The 13,138-nt window shown below is 34.7% G+C and overlaps 1 protein-coding gene across 2 annotated transcripts in view; it reads left to right on the plus strand.

The window, feature by feature from the left end:
* Nucleotides 1-11,477, plus strand: part of enc (encore) — a 53,145-nt gene extending 41,668 nt beyond the window's left edge. For both annotated transcript variants that reach the window (XM_053765575.1, XM_053765576.1), the window contains exons 28-32: nucleotides 539-698; nucleotides 1,487-1,569; nucleotides 2,581-2,654; nucleotides 4,851-4,899; nucleotides 6,416-11,477. In XM_053765575.1, coding sequence (XP_053621550.1) covers nucleotides 539-698; nucleotides 1,487-1,569; nucleotides 2,581-2,654; nucleotides 4,851-4,899; nucleotides 6,416-6,468 — 419 coding nt within the window. In that variant the 3' untranslated portion in view covers nucleotides 6,469-11,477. The remainder of the gene's footprint in view (nucleotides 1-538; nucleotides 699-1,486; nucleotides 1,570-2,580; nucleotides 2,655-4,850; nucleotides 4,900-6,415) is intronic.
* The last annotated feature ends 1,661 nt before the right edge of the window (nucleotides 11,478-13,138 follow it).

The raw sequence follows: 13,138 nt of genomic DNA on the forward strand, positions 1-13,138 counted from the left end.
TACACATTATAGGCAATTGGGGGTTGATTTGTGAAAAAAATTACCCTATGTTTGAACGGGCGCCTTTAATACAATATGTATACCAAATTTGATCAGAATTGGTCCAGCGGTTAAGCCGTGAAAGCAGATCAGATAGACAGATTTTCGCATTTATTATTAATTAGGTATAAAGAGAAAAGTTTATATTTGTGTTTGTAATGAATAAATTCAAAAACTACTGGACCGATTTTGATTCTAAAATTTTATTTCAAGCTCTAGAGCATAAAGTAAAATCTCATTCAAAAGTAAAATATTCGAAGACAAAACACTAAACATGTGATCCTGAAAAAAGTGTGAAAATCCGCTATCTAGAGGTCCTGAGTTCGATTCCCAGCGCGGGCAAATATGATGATGATAACCTGTGAAAACTGCTGTTCTGGTTGGTTGCTTTGTTGATTGTCTATAGGACCCGCGAAACATGCTTTGCTTAACATGAGCCGTTGAGCATAGTTTATATATATATATATATATATATATATTATTCGTGTTTTTATTACAGCCGAAGAAAAGAGCCTAAGTCGTCAAAACTCAAACGAAATCGCGGCCAAAATCCAGCAAATCAAGGAGCAGATGTCTCAACTCAACACGAGAGATAGAAGGGAAGAATGGAGGACTGGATCCGGTATACTTGGCAGTTGTCCAGCTGCTAATAACGAACGGTAACATTACTACAATTATTTATACTGTGGTTTATAAGAAGTTTAACTTCGTCGTAGTCTCCAACTGGCTGGTTGGTGTAACGGTTAAGGCGGTCGACTTTATATTCTTGGAGTCGATGGTTCGAACCCCGCCACAACCCGATTTTATATATTGTCTAGTTTGTTATCTACATTTATCATGCTATGCTATTTATTATCGGCAAACAATTCGCCGAACTTTGTACGTTACGACGTACATTGCTGGAATTTTCCTTGCGTTAAGTAAAAGCTTCTCATACAAAATACGTAACGTTTATTTATTCCCATTGGCTCTGTCTGAGTTCGACGATAGTGTGGTGTGTAGCCCGGCGTTGTGTTCTCGCCCTGCGATTGTGCGGTTAAGCAACTTTAGCACTGGTCGGTCTATAAGGATGGGGGTATAACCTTGAGGTCTATAAGATCGCTATGAGAGTAACAAAATCAAAGGAGAGGAGAAGAGAGAGAGAGATAGGGATGGTATTGGGCAAGAAGAGTAAGTTTGTCCAAGCTGCTAACAACGAACGGTATAAGAGTCGTAGACAGAGAAAAACTATAGATAACTAAAAGAAAATATAGTCATATATTCCGTTTCGATCATACAAAAAAGAGAAATTCGAGATAGAAATTCGAATACGAGAAGAAAAGAGACAGAGTGACCGGTTTTATAACGCATTGAGATGGGCTGTGTTGTATGGAAGTTGTATGGAAATTTCTATCAAATTTGGCTACGCTATTAATATGTGTGTTTGTCATCTGTCTGTTGTCCGCAGTCGCACACCGAACGACGAAACTCAGCTATCCAGCGCGGCGCGCGCTATTGTTAACTCCATACGCAATATGCAGGCCAAATCTTGTGAGTTGTTTATTATTTTGGTAGTAAAAAAACATCACGACAAACTTATGAAGGGTACAATTAATGGCCGTGGCAAAACATTATAATCTTTATAAAAGAGAGAAAGAGAAAGAAAGGGACAGTTGGAAAGTGAGTGGGGAGGCTTTTGCCCGGCAGTGGGACATGCTATAGCTAAGAAAAAATAAATCATAAAAATGATTATGACTTTGCAAAGAATTGTAGTTATCATTTTCTGTAATTGGAATTATATATACTCTATTAATATTAACGTAGGATTTATTTATGTGAACCATGGTAAAAGATATGATATATAGGCATTAGTATGTGTCGCCATCATGCATGGCATTATAGGTAAGACAGCACAATATATAATGTGTGAATTAGATAACTCAATATTGAAAGATCTTTCAATTTCCATTCGATTGGTCTTCATTGATGATGTGTCAACGTAGTTTAATAAATAGTTAAATTTATTTTTTGTTATCAATTACTAGCATTTAATATGTGCGTCCGTCTCATAAATTATTATTGACAATATCTCGGGTTCTAAGCAAGGTATCGCGATGAAACCAATATCAGATTTTATGTAAGACCATGCGCTATACAACTGTGAAAACCACATCAAATTCCATCTAGTAGTTTTTGCGTGATGCGCGAACAAATATTAAAAAAAAAAAATTGTTTAAACTTCCATTAGACCCCCCCCCCCCATAATTATTTTTCTGTAATATCTCCTATGCACAGCCATAGCCACTTTATAATCTTATGTTTTCAATAATCCATTGATAGAATGTCCTGTAAAATCTTTACTTATAATAAAACTGTAACTGGACTATGTCTGGACATAGGAGATATTTGCGAAATAATAAATAGGAGAGGACTATTACATATAAGCTTGTTTTACCAAATAAACATTCTCTCTCTCTCTCTCTCTCTCTCTCTCTCTCTCTCTCTCTCTCTCTCTCTCTCTCTCTCTCTCTCTTTATTTATCCGATGTGTGTTGCGCCGCAGTGCAACCGGAGCGGCGCGCGGAGCGCGAGCGGCGTCGCCCCGACGACCGCGTGTACCCCACGCTACTGCGACAGGTGACGTGGAACATATACATCGGAAATTTTTAATTATGCCAAAAAAATTAAAGCCTTAATATTAAAAGACCCTATTAATACATTTGAGTGATCAAAATTTAATATTATCGTTTATCACCAAAGTTATTGAGGTTTGCGTTTATCCCAAAATATCAATGAATTTATGGACGTAGTTTGAAACTCCGATTATTCCAATTATCATAGTTTATCGTGTTCTTCTTAATGACCCGTAGGCAAAAAATAAATAAATAAAAAAGAATTGGCAGAATTTATCAATGAAAATGGACTTTGTGTGAACCGCTGCACTGAGCCTAGCTTTACTATGAAGCGTAGTGTCAGGTGGCGCACTCTAAGTATGGTAACCTTAAATAAAATTTTGTATTTAGATTTTTTATGTTTTGACTATGCACATATTATTTATTATCAGTAATAGCCCTATTTTATTTTTTGGCATAATCAAAAATGTATGGTGTACATCCATACTAATATTATAAAGAGGAAATATTTGTATTTATGTTTGTAATGGATAAACTCAAAAACTACTGGGCCAATTTTGATGAAATTTCGCACAGATATAGGCGAAACCTTCAGAAATGATATAGGCTACTTTTTATTACGCTTTTACCCGAGTGAAGCCGGGACGAGACGCTAGTATCATATAAAGAAGTACCCCTGTCGCGTCTGTTTATGTGTAATGTTACACCTGTAAGAATCCGTTATATTTTTGATACGAAACAGCATCTATTCGGAAATTAAAGCGTGCGCGTGCGTTGACTGAATTTTAATGTCACTGCGCTGACAACTGACGCCGAAAATAAAAACATGTTAACACGAGTATGAACGTTATAAACTAACAGTCTTAAGAACATTGTTACTAACATTCACTATGGATTATGTCCGCAATAAAGAAATTCAAATTCAAAATTCTTTATTCAATTTAGGATGATATACAGCACTTATTGACGTCAAAAAAATACTTAAACTAAGTCTACTGCCGGCTTCCAAAGCGCAGGTGAAGAAGAGGCGCAACAAACTTCACCGCAGCCTTTTCTCCAAGGACGTCAATTAACAAATATAGGTCTTAATTATTATTAATTATTATTATTATTATTTTTATATTTCACTCAAAATTAATTTTGAGCAGTTTTATTGGATACGCGAGCTCGTGGCCAAACGTAACCAATTGAAAAAAGAAATTAAGAGTCTGAAGAAAGAAATTTGCGAACTATACGACATGTGTTTTAATATAACTGCTTTTTGCAGTAGGGTGAAAGTTAATGGATGTATATCTAATATATTGAAACTTGTGCGTAAGGATGTGGGTATGACACCAGTGGACGAAATTATTATAGGGATGGTTTTAACGATTTCTTTACACACGGTATAATATTAAGCATAGCCAATGTGTTCTTACATACCCCATAATAATACAGAGAGGTTGTTGGAAGCAATTTTTTTTTTTCATATATGTCAGTAAGCTTCCTCATAGTTTTACGTATTAGCGTAAATCAATTTTCTTTAGTTAGCACACGGAACTCGGTATAAGTAAACTCAAACTCAAATATCTTTATTGCAATAACTGTGTAGTATAAGGTGTAGACGGCACGCACGTACATTACGAAAGGTTCAACAGTTCGCCCTTACAGGCGTGCAATATTAGCGTTAAGTTACACTTATGACACAATGTTCTACATATGGGTACATACAGTACTTACAAAAACAGTTTCAACATCTATCACAAAAGTCTGGATATAGTGTGAAACAAAATAAATTAAGTGTGAATCATTAAGTGAACCTTTTTTTTTTTTCAAAATTAATAAACGGAGTAGTTTCATTGCGTGTTTTCAACTCGAAAACTACAGGACGGATTTTTGTACGGTTTTCACCAATAGACAGTGTGATTCGCGAGGAAGGTTTAGGTCTTACCCGAGCAAAGCCAGGGCGGGTTACAGTTAATTCATAAAAAAACACAAATATTAAATTTTAGAATTACATATTGAGACTCGACCAACTTGTGCACTAGCGCCGCCATCACATTTTATCAATTCATTTCAACTTTGAGCGAAAACTAAACCGTATTGTAGTACCTAGTGCCCATCCCGCTCGCAGCATTTCTCCGCTGAAAGGCCATATGACGGGATAGATACGATAAGGAACGTGATGTTGACAATATAAGTAATGATTTTGATATTTCAGATGTCTCCCGGCACCTGGTGCAGACGATCACCAGCTGCCGTTCACCCAGGTACTGAACTATATTTATTTCTAGTCAAATAAATGAATATAAATATTATTCTTTTGCTTTTTAAGTGAGACCACGCTATCGCCGAACTCACAGATAAATAAATAAATATTGAGCTAGCTCCAAAGTAAGGTCTAGACTTGTGTTATGGGATACTAACTCAACGATACCATTTTTTATAACAAATACATATATAGTTAAACATCCCAGCCGGGCCAATTAGAAAAATGTCATTTTCCATCATGACCCGACCGGGGATCGAATCCGGGACCTCTCGGTTCAGGGGCAAGCACTTGACCACTGCGCCACCGATGCCTGCGCCGAATGCGTGAACATTGCATAATTTGTATGATAGCTTTTATTCGGGGTCACTTTTTATCGCATAAACTATTTTGTCCTATTGTTCTTTGGCATAACTATTTTGGCATAAGAGGTCTAAAGCATAATTGATTTTTGGCATACGGGTAAATGTGTCAATATTAACTTTTAGGTTAGGTTAGTTATGGTTCAAATTGTTATGCGTAAGAAGGTTATGCTTAAAAATCATTATGCCATAGTACAGTATGGTGTGTTGCACTATGGCTTAAATTTGATAGAGACCACTTTTATTTAAGGCATTGACCAACCCAGCAATGTACGACTAATGTATGTCAGCGTGGCCGGAATTGTAAATAAAACATCATCAATTGCTTAATTTCTTGCAAACAAATTTCATTTGTAACTATTTACTTTGGCCCACAACTTCGTATGTGAGTAAAAATCCAATTGCCGAAAAAGTAGTGCTTCCCTAATTGGGAATTTAGTGCTTTCCTACACTGTCCTAGGAGCCTACGCACCAAATTTCAGCTTCCTACGCACAGTAGTTTCGGCTGTGCGTTGTCTATCTGTCAGTCAGTCAGTAACGCAAGAGTCAGTCAGTCTGTCTGTCAGTCAATATATATATATATATATATATAATAGTAAAGTATCATATATATATATATATATATATATATTTATTATACTTTAGCCAGCAGCTTCGCCCGTGGTTAAAGCAGTCTTTTTTTACTCACATTAGTCTTATTACGTCTAAACTAAAGAATGAATTTTGTGTGAATATATTTATACCGTTGGAGTAACGTTGATTATTTTTTGCCGCAAGCGGAGTCGCGGGCAACAGCTGATTTCTTTATAATGTTGCATTAATACAAGAAGCTAATGAGATTTTGTCAGGTTCGTGGCGAGTGGAAGTCTCTAGTCTCTGCTGCGCCCATGGGAATCAGGCGCTTTAATGTGTATGTATGTATGTATGTATGTAATACACATCATCATTATCACTTAGTATAAAACAAAGTCGCTTCCCGCTTTCTGTCACTATGTATGCTTAGATCTTTAAAACTACGCAACGGATTTTAATGTGGGTTTTTTAAATAGAGACTGCGATTCCTGAGGAAGGTTTATGTGTTTTAATTTATTATGGTTTAAACACGAGTGAAGCCAGGACGGGCAGCTAGTTTAATATGAAATGTAACTTTTTCAGTATTGAACCATCCGCGGCGACCTCACCCAGACAACAGGAACCAAAGGCGTTAACATGCATGAAATAAAATCTTAGTGAGGCAGTTATCATATTTTTGTGTTTAACGAAATATACTTTTATATAATTTAAAACTTTAGCACACTATAACATGGCTCCCCCTCGGCAAGACGACGTTCTTTGAAAAATTATCTTTGAAGCGTCAACAAGCTAATTTGTTGTCAATGTAAAGTATGTCTTTAGGGGACGTTTTAAAGCTCACTTTTCAATGAACGTCGGGAGAGCGCTGAAGTAGAAGTGATAACAGACCATATCTGATTAACAAAACACTCGAACAAATAAACGATGATATTTTTTTCTGACTTTACATATACTGAGTTGTAAACATATGTACAGAATTAAAAAAAAAAACAACAAGATATGTGTCAAAATTCAATTGTAGCCCCTGTGGTCTGTATGTTTCTTCTGGAATGCTAATTTGATGATGATAATTTATAAATTAAGTTTCTTCTATTTATTACTAGCGCATGTCACTGCCTCACAGAGTTATGCATGCGACAGAAATGTCATTATTTTATCAACAAAAAACCGTTTTATTACACAAAAATAATAAACATAAAAATTACAGTAATACAGAGAAAATGTCATGTAAATGCAAAAATATCTTTCAGACTACCTTTTCAAATAAAAAAAAAATTAAAGCAAATATGATTTGTCCCAATATTTAGCATACCTTACACCCATGGCTTTTGACAATGGCATCCGAAATTGAATAAACCTTATTTATTTGCTTGCAGCATTTTCGGTAGTTTCTTTTTTGGAAATATTGGTGCACGTTGTAAAAATCAATTATATTAAATCATTGCTTTTTAATATCATTGATTTTTACGGCATAATAATCAGTCATCAAAATTTGCACTTGAAATTGTGACAATATAACATAAGGATTATAGAGAGAGATAGATGTCAGAATGATATACAAATGTTTATTTACAAAAAAAAATACGCAATTTTTTCTTGAGAAAAAAATTTATACAAAATTATTATAAGACCAAGTTGTGTCACACCAAACTCAAGCAACTTTTATACCAAGACTTTTCGTGATTCGTAGTTTTATTTTTCATATATATAAAAAATAATCTAATTTGCGATTCTGCACATTTTAACTCTATGTAATAGCCGAGCAACACGAGACAGTACAGTGTCGTTATGTAGCGGAATCGAACATTGTGGTTTTGAAAATAATAAATTTTCTAATAATAAATTACTTTTTTCCATTAGTAGAGTTATTCTATATTTAAATGCAAATTCAATAATGGAATAAAATATAATGTCTACCTCTCTCTGAATCTATGATATACATATCATAGACAAAATCGATGAAAACCACAGCGCAAAGATCTCACTGTAACCAAAAACTAGTCATTTTTTTTTAAATACCAGAAAACTAAGGCATAGAGTTAAAAATATTAGTGTTTCAAAGTTGTATGGTTTTTGTCGATTTTATACCTATCGCTTTTGGATTGAAAACGGTCGGAAATTGTAAGATTCAGAACTGATTTTAATCTGAACTTTAACTGCGATAACAGTAAGATATAAAATAAGTAACTATTATTTGTCAAATTTGTTTACAAACTCCGTTTTAATGTCTCAACATGTCTATGTATGATTTTTACAGCAATGTAAATTAAAATTGACTTTTTAGATAATTACTTTCGTGGTTAATGACTGATATTAAATATTGATATTAGTTATAATAACTGATATTTGATTTATTTTCAATAAAATTTAACAATAATTACTGTGAAAATTGTTTACATGAGTCTTAAGAAAAAACCTAGATCTAGCCGGCTAAACCTTGGTATACACAGTCTGATATGTGTGCGCATGTAAATCCGCCTATATTTTATGCGACAAAATTTAACATTCAAGCAATCCTACCAATTTTATAAATGCGTAAATTTGTGAGGATGTATGTGTGTATGTTTGTTATTATTTCACGCGAATTCTACTGGGCGGATTGTTTTGAAATTTGGTATACAGATAGAATATACACATGGAATACTTTTATCTCGAAATTCCCACGGAGCGAAGCCCCGGGGCGCGGCTAGTAATGTGTAAATAACTTACTGTTATCGCCTCGCAATAGGTATTACCGGACGTGACACATAGTATATAAGTTTGATATTTTTGGACGCAAATTCAGGTGCATTTAAAAAAAAAACTAATACCAAACATTCAAATTAAAAACGCTCTTTGTTTTAACCAGATTTTGACATATTATTCTTTTGATTTTGTACACGTCATTGGAATCAGATATTTAATTGACGCCTAAAGGCGTCTGACATGACTTGACAACTACCGCTACACATATATTCTATCCCTGTTATTCATAAAGTTAAAACATATTTAAATTAAAGTAGTATTATCTCTTTCTGTCAATGGGATTATAAAGTGCCATAGTGACAAAACTTAAAGTATATTTTAACTTCTTTTGTGAATAACAATGTATGTCTTGTCTATGACATAATATTATACATAATTGTAAATAAGAGTGTAACAATGCCTCAGTTTGTGTCCACGAATATCATAATTTAAGTTAATAATATTCTTAAGTTTATGTATACTTTATCGTGTTTGTTTTTTGTAAACCATTTTTTATACTATCCCTTGGTCCATTTCAACATTGATTTTCATCAAAAATTCAGCTTTTCGTATTTTTGATGAAAATTCAACAGAATAAAAATATGAAAATGATTAAAGTCGAATTGAGGTTGTTTAAATCGGATGCTTTTCACGGAAAAACGTATCCCAATATATAATCAAAGGATATATTATATCCTATCCATATCCTACATATATCTTAAGTAAATTGGTTCAAAGCACGGTTAATAATTCTATTCGATTCCTTCCGATTCGACGCCATTTTGAAACGTCTCGGTTCATAATGTGCAATGGTCTCGTACATATCTCAGAATGATCAATTGTCATAATGTGTGATTCGATATATATGTTCCAATTCTCAGCTAAATACATCATCTACATACAAAAACTAGAATACAGTTGACCACGCATATTCTGCCATTTTGAAGCTTTAGAAATTTTGACAATTGGACATTACGAACCAAAACGCTTTTAATACAATAGTTCGGTTTAATATTGGAATCATTGTTAAGCCCGCTCTGTACATGAACCGACGTTGCAGCCAATCGACGTTCAGAATAACAAGACACTCCACGACAACAGGAAAAATTTTTAAAAGTAATTTTCTTGTCAAATTTTTTCAACAGCAGCGACGGGTTCATCGAGCCAGATAAGTTTGCTCATACATTATGCTATTCCGTCTCATGTCAACGCACAACTCGTGCGTTGTAAGCTCACCAAGCAATGTACGTCGGCTGGCCGCAACGTTGGCCCATTGTTGGCCCTTAGGTGTAAGATACTATTTGTTGTGTTACAAAATACTTCGGATTAAATGAACGGTTCTTAAATGGACATACAATAACCATTAATTAACGGTAAAGGCGTGGTTTCCATTGTGCAAGTATCTACCTTCATGCAAGTATGACGTCACAATTGCGATCAAGTTAAATTCATTGGAAACGTGATTTCTAAGACTTGCACGTCGAATGCAAGATTTAATTTGCATGCAAGCGTTTGAACCAGAGCTTGTATCAGAATTCAGCTGGGAGACGAGTTGTACAACGCGGTTACATGTGCACACGAGCTACATAAAAAATGTGCGATCTTGAGGAATACGGGGGAAATTTCGAGGGAAATTCAATAAAATAGGATGTTGTTTTTGTCGTCTGTGTGTAATCAAACTTCAAGAGTTTTTTTTTTCTTTTTGACAATTAAAAAGGCGACATTTTGTTGACATTGACAGCTCAGTCGTTAGACACTACAGTTGCACGTACAAATTAAAAGCTATCAGCGTGCAACTTGCAATTTGTATGCAATTGTTGACGTAACCATTGCGCGAATTGCATGCGACTCGACTTAAGTGAAAATAATACTGATTTAATATTGTTTTTGGAACGTATCTGATTATACCACAGACAGACATAGATGTCATTAATTGCTTGTTTTAGATTAATAAATATAAAATGGTTATTCATAGAGACTACAACATGTAGTTCCTCAATCCAGAGCGACGTGTGTGTTACACCTGGATTTGCCGCGTCCTAGGCTGCGGTAACCACTTGCCAATCAGCCCCGCATACCTGTTTGCTTGCTCAGTAGCATATAAAAAAAAATTAAAACGAAAATACACAAATACTAGCGTCTCGCCGCGGCTTCGCTCGGGTAAAACCATAATAAAAAAGTAGCCTGTGTCACTCCTGAACGTTTCGCCTATCTTTTATCAATTACAAACAAAAATACAAATCTTTTCTATATATAATATTAGTATATGGATAGGCAAGTCTGAAACATACCACGCGCGTTGACATGAATGAATGAATGAATGAACCAAAAATTAAACACCACAACACAAAATAATGATAACAAACATGTAAGTAATAAAATCTTATCATACAAGTACAAATACAAGTGTGTAAGCGAGTTGTCACGTTGTACCGTGGGTTCATTTCGGCAAATAGACGCATTCTGCATGTGTTGCAGTCACCTCAGTCAGTAATTACTATGTCTACATTCGTAATTCTGCGGTATAATTAGTATTGAAAATCTATTGTTATAATAATTTTTTTATGAGTTATGGCAATACATAACTTGCATTAAATTCCCCATCATCATTCATCCTTATTCATAAAAATATAATTATATTAAATCTGTTTTAGTAAAAAATACGTTTTAACTGTCTCTCAGTTTAAAAATTGAAAAGTGAGACACATATTTAAATTAACATTGGTGGAGTTTATTTTCTTGGGAGAAAATGTGTGTTGTATGTCCGTTTGTAAGGCCGTCTGTCAAAAAGAAACAATACCAAATATCGCATAATGACAGTAAAACTGTCAGTTGCCGCAGCGACATTATAAGGTATTAATAAAGGAGTTTATTGTAATGTAGAGTATATAATTGTTAATATTAAAGATTTTAGCCTATAGCAATGGTATTTTATTTGGTCACCTATTTAAATAATCTATTAGCAACTAAGTAGATGTCGCCCGCGGCTTCGCTCCCGTGGGAATTTTAAGATAAAATATAGCTTATAGCAATCTTGGATAATGTACCTTTCTAAAGGTGAAAGAATTTTTGAAATTGATGCGGTATTTTCGGAGATTACCCGCCTCAAACATACAAACTCACAAACGCTTAAGTACCTCTTTATAATGATAGTATAGATAATTTTATAAAAGTATGATTTTTTTAAGGACAAATCACAGATTGAACTAGCCCCATAGTAAGTTCGAGAATTGTGTTATGGGATACTAACTCAACGTTACTATATGTTATAACAAATAGATATATAAATAAACATCCAAGACCCGGGACAATCAGACCACCGAGGTCGACAAATTGTTATAATATACCTATTAACCGTACATAAAAAGTGGTAAGATACGCGATACCTTGTGCGGGCTCCACGCTGTCGTCGAACAGTTCGCCAAACTTTGGCGGATTCGTTGTACATTGCTGGTTTTTCATTGCGGTAAATAAAAGCTCTCATACAAATTGGGCAATGTTCACACATTCGCGTCAGCGTGTGTCTGAGTTCGGCGACGGTGGAGCTGGCATTCGAGTCGATATACAAATACTTCCAAAAAGCAGTTGTCATCATGTACCTATGATGTCAATAAATGAATAACAAATATACCTATAGGGACCAATCGCACAGATTGAGCTAGCCCCAAAGCAAGTTCGAAATTTGTGTTATGGAATACTAACTCAACGATACTATATTCTGTAACATTTATTTTATAGATAAACATCCAAGACCCAGGTCAATCTGAAAAAGATCATTTTCCACGTTGACCTGATCGGAGCTCGAATCCGGAACAGCGCGGCGGCAGCAGTCGAAACGCTCTGAGAATAACTAGTTAGGTACTATTATTATAAAGAGGTACCTACTTGTGAGTTTGTATGTTTGATGCGGATAATATCCGAAACTATCGAACAGATTTCAAAAATTCCTTCACCTTTAGAAAATTAGTTACATTATCCAAGATTGCTATAGGCTACATTTTATCTCAAAATTCCCACGGGAGCGAAGCCCCGGGCAACATCTAGTACATTATTAGTCTAAGCATACAAAATGGACAAAATCTTTGGTCAGCAAAAAATAAAACGAAGATGTAGCATAGTAATTCAATGAAATTATATTGCATTTTTGGCTTTACAACGAAAATAACAAATTTATCGATTTTCATATTAAAATCAATCGGCGGGAATATTTGCATGTGTCATTGTGAAAAAATATTTAAAAATAAGGAATGCAAAAACAACTTTTTTTTGTTGGTTGCCAGTGCAACATCAATCCTGAACACAAGACGCATTCTTATATGCTTAGACTTAAGTCTTGAAAACCCTAAAAATGCTCAGAAAATAATTTTATTTCTGTATCTGACATAGAATAAAACCTAATTGGCGAAGCCACATCCTCCAATTTATACGTGGCCTAAAGTTGGCTAAGCAGCCTTCTGCGAATGACCAGGTATGTGGTGACGTCATACCGTTAGGCTCAAGGTTTCGAGTTATTGGCGCGGTTACCGCGAAAATTCGACATGACATTTTCACAAAAATCCTAGAGAATTACAAAAATATGTG

The sequence above is a fragment of the Plodia interpunctella genome, chromosome 27 (assembly GCF_027563975.2).
Source record: "Plodia interpunctella isolate USDA-ARS_2022_Savannah chromosome 27, ilPloInte3.2, whole genome shotgun sequence".
Taxonomy (NCBI): Eukaryota; Metazoa; Arthropoda; class Insecta; order Lepidoptera; family Pyralidae; genus Plodia; species Plodia interpunctella.